The sequence below is a fragment of the Sander vitreus genome, chromosome 12, assembly GCF_031162955.1.
Source record: "Sander vitreus isolate 19-12246 chromosome 12, sanVit1, whole genome shotgun sequence".
Taxonomy (NCBI): domain Eukaryota; kingdom Metazoa; phylum Chordata; class Actinopteri; order Perciformes; family Percidae; genus Sander; species Sander vitreus.
This window is the reverse complement of record NC_135866.1, coordinates 11,754,275-11,763,004: the sequence shown is the minus strand read 5'-3', so window position 1 is coordinate 11,763,004 and position 8,730 is coordinate 11,754,275. Positions and strand designations below refer to the sequence as shown.

The 8,730-nt window shown below is 39.2% G+C and overlaps 1 protein-coding gene across 1 annotated transcript; it reads left to right on the top strand.

Annotated features, from left to right (window-relative positions):
* Positions 1-396: 396 nt before the first annotated feature.
* Positions 397-7,284, top strand: aire (autoimmune regulator). The gene is made up of 11 exons (XM_078264310.1): positions 397-543; positions 839-1,013; positions 1,938-2,051; positions 2,600-2,730; positions 2,825-2,946; positions 3,080-3,149; positions 3,924-4,046; positions 4,175-4,296; positions 4,923-5,004; positions 5,186-5,284; positions 5,860-7,284. Exons 1-11 carry the CDS (start codon positions 397-399, stop codon positions 5,938-5,940), a joined length of 1,266 nt encoding a protein of 421 aa, XP_078120436.1. The 3' UTR covers positions 5,941-7,284.
* Positions 7,285-8,730: the final 1,446 nt, after the last annotated feature.

The following is an 8,730-nucleotide window of genomic DNA, read 5'->3' as shown; positions in this document are numbered from 1 at the left end:
ATCTCTTTGAGGGTCAACAGGCGGACGCAGACAGTTAGTGAACACATGAACTCCACAGAGACAAGAGGTTGACGGGGGCCTTGGTTGGATTTACTCAAGGGTGAAACCTTCAAGGTGGACTTTCTGAAAACCTCAGCCAGTCAAAATTAGTGGCATCAGTGTTATACATACAGTATTAACATACAGTGTTATATATATGCATACAGATTATATGAAAAAAGACCTGAAAGACAGTTTCACTAATTATTCAATAGATATCAGCATGAAACGACACACATGTATAATATGTTCTTCCCCGAGAAGGACACACCTCTTCTATCCAAAGTACCTCTTGTATGATCTCAGGTCCTCTGAGGTCCGGATCACTTTGGATCTGATTTACACACAAAGTGGATCATGTCCAGAGTGGAAGCTTTTAGGGACAAAAACCTCCGCTCCCTGCTGAGGGAGCTGCGGATTGATATTGCCATGGCTGTAGATGACCCTTTCCCTCTCGTCTATGGTTTGGTGGACAAAAAAATCATAACTGACCAACTACTAAAGGTAAGAAAAGAAATATGGAAATCGGAATTTAGACTAGAAATGTCAGCACTTTTCACTTGTTTTTCCATTTTGATTACAAGCATTTGCAATTTGAGCAACCATCAAACACTGGAAATATGCTGAGGCAATGTAATGACTAATTGATAAGTAGGACCTTTTTTACATTACTCCCCTCTCCACAAAGTAATTCAGATTATAATCCTGGAACGCCTACTCATGGCATGCATTTTCAGGAATATATGTTTTCTATTCAGACTGCAGAGTTCAAATAGGCTAGCTGTTGTTGTTTTCATAGAACACTCTGGAGAAGGAAGGCAAAGAGGGGATCCATAAGGCCATGTACTCCCTCCTGTCCTGGGTCCTGGAGCAGAGCAGATCCACCATCCAGGCTTTCTGGAGCAACATGTCCAAAGACTACAACCAGTACAGCTACCCCAAGCTGCAGACGCTGCTCACTAACCTGCCCTTAAGTGTGTAACATTCAAGTTTCAGCAAAATATTTGTAAAATGTTTATAGTGTGTCTGTAATCATTCCAACTTGATTGCAATGTATATTCTAAGACAAAACTTTTCTGTCCAGATGAGTAGGGTACAGGGTTCATTATTCTTATTCTGTATATAATCTCTTATTTAATAGTTTTTTGGCTACATTTATTATCAATAAACCTGCCACTAAAGTCTAATAAAACCCATATTGATACATGGCATAGAATCTACAAATTGAGATTTTCTTTAGCTTAACACATCAGAAGAAAGGACTGAGCTTTAATTTCAAAATACAATTTATGTTATTTAAAATGTTTACCTTTTCTGAACAGTTAAGAATTAAGCAAACCTTACTAAGTCATTTGGCTAGAAGTAGAAGCTGCCATTTCTCATCCCAGTTCTTATCTATCCTCCCTGTACTTTAAGGACATAGCTCTCTGTCTACGATTACGATATTAAGAACGATTTATAGAGTTTAGTCTTTATTATTTTTGTCATTTGCTGACATTTTGTTGACAGGACGGGATGCTGCAGGTTGCAGAGGTGAGAAGAGATCCTCTGGAGGACACAAAACACCTCACATCAAGAAGAGGAGAAGAGAGGACAGAGAGACAAACTCACACAATCAGCATCCACAGTATCATGCCAAGACAAGCGATGTACCAGGTTATTTCCCATAATACATCTCTTCTCACTCTGTCTTCCAACCAAAAAACGTGACTAAGCTCCTGATGATGGTGAGACGTGTTCTTATATGTTTTCTCCAGGGGGTAAAGTGAGGCTGTACAGGGTGAAGAGTGAAGCTGCAGCCCCTCAGCTAACATCTGGAAATAGTAATTACAAATCAATCATAATCTGAAATATATTATTTAATACTACAGACACATTAAACCCTTGTTCTGCCACAGGTATTAATGGGGTGTCTTCAGTCCAGAGACCAGTCACTCTGTCTTCTTCCTCCTCTACCTCCTTAACTCAGCTGTCAGTCAGCCATGAAGCCACAGAGAAGATGGGCACAGATGGTAAGCCACTGTTTTTTATTATAATGATGATAATAATAATAATAATAATAATAATAATAATAATAATAATACATTGATTTTATATAGCGCTTTAAAAGGTACTCAAAGGCATTTTACAAGGTAAAAACAAAAAAAACAAGAGCAAGATCAGTATAAAAACATCAATAACAACTACAGATAAATATGAAAAAGGTACAGCCAAACCGCATAGAAACAAATGGAAACAGCTAAGTTGGTTACAGGTTAAAAGCAGCATTAAACAGATGGGTTTTGAGAGCGGTTTTGAATTTAGAATATGATGTGGAAAGTCTGATAACAAATATCGATAAAACTGTTCTGTGAAAGTGAATGTTTGAATTAAGAAGTGAGAAAACAAGTTAGATGTAAACAAACACAGAAAGACACTATGCAACAATAGTAACATTTTAAAGTGTGATCACTGAATATGTGGGTACTACAGTACCTAAAAAGCATAATATGGGAATAATATATAATATATAATAATAATTGGTGTTTATAAAAAATATTCATTCATTCTCATTCAACAGGAAGTGCCAGAGATTGCCTAACAGTTGGTGGGGAGTTTTACTCCAGTGGTCAGTCAGAGATAAATGGAGCATCCGAATCCAAATCTGTTAAGAACAAGTTTCACCACAAGGGGGAGACAACCACAGGGATGGTACATTAGAGGATCTACTCTTTCACAGTCACTTGTCTTTCCTTTTCAACGTGTATATTTGCTTTTGTATGTTACATGTTCTGTATCTGTGTAGGTTCAATATAACGATGATGAGTGTGCCATGTGTAAGGACGGAGGGGAACTGATTTGTTGTGATGGCTGTCCTCAAGCTTTTCATCTGACCTGCCTGGACCCTCCACTCACATCTATACCAAGGTATTAGAAAAATATTTATATCCCAATCTTTCTGTGTGTACATGTGTTTCAATGTATTAGCACGTGGATGTGTTCAGGGACACTTTTGCTCTGAAAAAAAGTTGCAATGTCACATTACATTTTTAATCGGCAGTGGCACTTGGCGGTGTGAATGGTGTTGTGGCAACAGAGTGAAAAGAGAGAATGCCCAACTACCCTTACAAGTAAGTATCTAAAGGACATTTACATAGACTGTACATATTCAATATGTACATTTTTGTATTTCTTTTTTGTATGAAAATCTCTGCAAGACATGATCAAATATTTTCAGATCATAATGGTTATTGATTTATGACTTGTTGAGCTACAAAGATTATGAAAATAACTCTTAATGATGGACTTCCTGGAATAAACATTTTAAAGGTCCCATATTGTAAAAAGTGGGATTTCAATGTATTTTTTTATTATAAAGCAGGTCTTGGTGCTCTATAAATACTGTGAAAGTATTAAAATGCTCAATACACAGATAAATGAACACAGCCCATATTCAGAAACTGTGCCTTTAAACGAGCTGGCACGACTTCCGTACGGTTGTGATGTCACAACTACTATACTAATATGGGTAAAACGAGTGGTTACAGTGCCGTTACAGTTATTCCCCGGCTTTAATGACGGGGCAGAGATGCTAAAAGCGCAGATGCAGAAGACCCGTAACCGTTGACCAATCACAACATACTGGGCTTAAAGAGACAGGAGCTAAAACGGAGCGTTTCAAACAGAGGGTGAATATAGGTTTATTTAGACGGACAGTATGAGAAAAATCATGTGTTTTTTTAACATTAAAGCATGTAAACATCTTCTAGTAGAAACCAAAAATACAAGTATGAACCTCAAAATGAGCATAATATGGGACATTTAAACAGTCAAGTCTGAAAAGCTTCATTTTCTAGTATTGGTCATGGTCATAACATTTTATATCACAGCCACTCATTGCCCAGCCGCAGCAAACAAACACGAGCTCCAGTAACTCCATCATAGACGTCTCCTTCTTCTCCTCGCTGTCGTCCTCCTGTCTCACCAGTGTCACAGCTTCTATGAATGAGCTCAGTGGGAGAAACCAGGTAAAGACTTAATGATGTTCTGCTTGGTGTAATCCTTTCTTTTATCACACTTGAACAATAGCTTTGCTTTTACTCCCTTCTCGCATTTTGTAATTTTGCTACTTCAAAAAACCAAAATGTGTATCCAGTGCTCAGGCGCAGAGCTGCTCAGTATGGGGGAGGTGTGTGGTGTTTGTCACATAGAAGGAGGAGACCTGACTCACTGCCTCCAGTGTTTGCAACGCTTCCACGAACACTGCCATGACTCCAAGTAAGACATTCACTCCTAACTGTACTATCTGGTGTAGACGTTGTCAGAAGATGACATGTAACCTTCCCATAAGCTTGACAAATTCTAATCTCAGCCTCAATGTGATCAGTGTATACATACATCCCCATTTGCAAAGACCTTTCTGTGGATTCCTATTTGTGTTAGTATTGATCAACAATGTGCATTAGGGTTTGATCATTATCTAGCTAATGGTGACTAATGGATCGTAAATGGACCACTGCAGCAGGGTATATGTATACTGTAAATGAAAAAAAAATGATTTTACAAATGATACCTATGTAAATCCAGGTGCTGATCTCATGTAGCACCACGCAGTGTGGTATATTGATGAGACATTTAAGATTTCCTTAACCGCATGTTTCGCAGAACATCATCTCAAATCTTTTTCAGCGTTTTATAAATGTATCTAAAAAAGTGCTTCCTTGAACATTATTGGATAATATGTTTTACATAAATAGCCCATCTCAACATTTTAGTTTGCTGTGTAAAATTATCTGAAACCTCTTTCTCTGTAATCCTCCTGAGTATTGGAAATCACATTAATTGACAGAAACATTATACACCACAGAAAACGTACTCAATCATAGTGTGCTTGTGTTTGCTAGAGGGAGATCCATCTGCTCGTCCTGCTGCCGGCCCTGGGGCAGCTCTGCAGAGAAGGAGGTGGAATCATCCAAAGGCTTACAGGTGTGTCTGCACATGTGTGTGTACAGATTATATATACATCTTTATTATCTGAATATGATGGAGTGAAATCTTGTGTAATCTCTGTGTGCGTTTGTGTGTGTGTGTGTGTGTGTGTGTGTGTGTGTGTGTGTGTGTGTGTGTGTGTGTGTGTGTGTGGGTGTGCATGTATGTGTGTGTCCAGCTCGCCCCAGTGGTTCAAAACACAGTAGGTCATGATCAGAGCTCCTCTGTCCTTGGGCCCATCCTCCATAAAGATGATCTGGACTCCATCCTGGGAGACGTGAGCGAGGCTCAGTTACATGTAGAACAGATGTAGACATAATATGAATATATAACCATGCATGTCAGACACAAGATGGCTGCACTTATCACACAGACAAGGAATGAGTTGTCATGGTGGTGTTTGTGTTGTAGTCCAGTTTGTGTTTTCTATGAGAGATATTTGTGTACAGATGTTGAAGTCACACTGTGCTGAACCATAGTGTTTTTTATAAGGAGCAGACTGATTAGGGTCATTCTAGGGCCTCATATTCATCTCATCCTTATTTTCAACTCTAACACATTTACAAACTAAGATGATCAGAACCAGGAAATTTTTTTTATTTATTATTTTTAGTTTTATTTTGGTTCCAGGCTGCAATTAGTTGTCTCCTTCTGAATCTACATTGAGGTAATGTGAATGTGCCAACAGAATGACCTAAAACTAAAAACATGACCTGATATTACTTGATAACTGAAGTAATAATCTGGTAAAGAATGTTGCTGTGTGAAATCATCGTTTGCCAAATGATGTCACCAGGACTCGTTTTTTTTAACGATTGATCCTGTTTGTTTCTGCTTTTTATATTTTAGCAGGGCTCCATTGACGGCATCTTGCAGTGGGCTTTCCACAACATCGCTCGGCCTCTTCCAGACTCTCAAGGATACTACCAGTGACCGGTAGACTATCTGCGCTCATCTAAGAGCTCTCACAGTTTGAAGTTATACCATGAAGTAACAATGATGACATGAACATAGCTAATATAAATGGAGATTACTGGATATAGTGGAGATTATTTTCTTGTTTCCTGGACCTGGAGTAAATGTCTGGTAGTGGTTGATTTTAGATTGAATATATTATTATTTGTTTTACTATTTTATATTGCATCTTTTCGAACTACAGATTTGAATCTGATAATAAGGAATGTGTTCAGGTGATTGTTAGTTCATGTACAAACAAAAACGATAACCGAACTCATTATTTACAGACTAAAATACACAATTGTGGCACATACAGTAAAGCTACCATTTGATTGGTTTGAAATGAAATCTGTGAATTTGTTTGTTGAATAATACTTATGTTAGTTTGTAGAACTTTTACTAAAACCATTTTTATTTAGGAACATGCACCATGTGAGCAATGTGTAAACTAAAATAAAGCTCTTAAAACTAGATTTTGACATCGGGCCCCCTACGAGACATGGCTGCAAAAATTTTCTAATAACAACTAAAGCATGTTTATACTTAAAGGTCCAATATGTAATATATTTACTGTAATAAATCCAAAAATTACCCCAATGCATCATCAGATATTAAAGAAACGTGCTAAGTTGAAATATTATCTTTTCTGACAACAATGCTAATGCCAGTATTTTCTTCTTTTGAAATTTCCGTTCCGTGACGGAATTTCTGTTTGTGTTTTGGTATCAACTGCCCAATTTGACAGCCAGGCCTGGTTGCCATATATACCTGTAAAAATGTAAACCTAGCGCGCTACAGCTGTAACGTTAGTACAGCGATGAAAGCAGCAAACAAACGAATAGGATCAACAGAGATAGATTCTACCCGACCTAAAAAAAAAAAACGGCGTGTTTCTAACAGTTGCGTGACCAGAGACGTAACAAACCCCGGGTAAATATTGGAGATGTATTTGAAAGATGGAGACAGCTTAGAGCCCAAAAGGACGCAGAGTTGGCTAATTTCCTCCTGAACAGGTAGCTAAGCATTAGCTTCAGGCTAATTAATCACGGCTACAAGGGACGGGCATTTTATGTCATTTCAACATTTGTATACTCACATTGAATTATATAGAGTACCCTAGTTGGTTACTCGCAAAAACAATTGAGACACAGCCAGTAAAGTGATCCCGACTGGTCCTGGCTAACACCGCCATGCTAACCCTGCTAACTGCTAACGTTACTGGAGGACCAGGCAAGCGGGCCATGGCTGTTTACAACGTGTAGCCTGTTCAGCGGCCGTAGCCGACAACGGTGAGTTATTTTAAGCCAGGAGAGGGGGGCTGGGAGGGCCGTGAGTTTACAGTGTGTTTAGCGATTGTTGCTGTAATTCTAAGCCAATAAAGTGTGTTCAGTCAGGTGGAGAGGACGGCAAGGTAGTGTTATTTTTAGCGGAGAGGATGGCGACATTGTTGGGTTTTTAGTGGTTCCTACCGGAATTCTAAGCCGAAAAAGTGTGTTAGCTACTCCACTGTGCTGTGAATTAATGTCTGGCTATGTGAGACAAGCATCTAGCAACATTGTTGTGGATGCTGCGTTCAGCCTGGCAACCAACGTGAACTTCGAGTCTAGGGAGGAGGGGGCGGGGGAGGCGACTCTCTCCAGTATTTTGAATTTGTACTGCAGTAACTATTTTAAACACTAGCAGTAAGTATTACATATTGCACCTTTAAGTGGTACAAATTTGCAATTATTTAAATTACCAAAACCAACACATGTGCAGTGAGCCTGGAACTTTTTGGTGCACTGGGGTTGCTTGCTTTACCCAGTTGGTAATTTAGCATTGCTGCAATGCTTGTACCAAAGTACATTGGGATGGTGGCGTAATTTTTTCTGACCATCCTTGTCACCCCAATCTTCGCCCCATGCTATTTTACTTCGAAATTTCCTCCCACTTCGTGTAGCATTACAACATGACTAATTGTGTAGGACATGGGGTCAGCACTGATGTGGGAGGGCTAGCAGTGGGACATCTCTTGCCCGAAAGTTGGCAAGATATATATAGCCTAACAAACTGAAATACATCAACTTCTTAAAAGTTGTCATTAGCCCACCACTGTCACTCTGGAAACCCAGTGATACATATGTAATTGTATTATGTCTAAGCTGTTTTCATGCATGTGTGAATATGTTTATATCAAGGAAAACAGTGTTGGAGGAGATAGTTAACAGCTTAACATCAGGAGCCAGGCTGTAGCACACTCATGTCAGAGGAGATCAGTGTATCATCACAGCAAATAAAAGAGACAATGCAAACTTCCACATGTGTGCACAAAGACAAATAAATGTCCCTCTTGCTGTGTGGATCTGTAGAAGAATTCACATTCACATGTTACACCAGATGGTTTCAATACGATGAGGTATGCACGCTGAGAAATGCCTCTGTTTAACAGGAATTCCTTGAAGACTATCACTTAGATGTGGAATGTTGTTTTTGTCATGGGATTCAAGAGTTTTAGCATGACTGCCAGAGGGATGGTGCTCGGCCAGGCAGATATTTCTCCCCTCGGTATTTGGTTGCCATGGCTCTCAGCTCCTACAGGCCCAAACAGAGAATGAGAAACATGTTCCAGTGTGTGTATCCGTGCATGTGTGTCTTTGTTTATTTATAAATCCATCCTAAATGGTTCATGAAAACATCCTGCATACTTGAGGGCTCTGTGTCCTTGCAGGAAAAGCAACATCACTGACAGAGAAGAACTGTTTTCTTCGCCAGAGATATGAGGGACAA

Excerpts from the sequence above, each read along its gene's own strand:
- aire (XM_078264310.1), top strand. The coding sequence starts at position 397 with ATGTCCAGAGTGGAAGCTTTTAGGGACAAAAACCTCCGCTCCCTGCTG. Across the intron at positions 544-838 it reads TAACTGACCAACTACTAAAG|AACACTCTGGAGAAGGAAGG; the intron begins GTAAGAAAAGAA and ends TTGTTTTCATAG. Across the intron at positions 1,014-1,937 it reads GCTCACTAACCTGCCCTTAA|GTATTAATGGGGTGTCTTCA; the intron begins GTGTGTAACATT and ends GTTCTGCCACAG.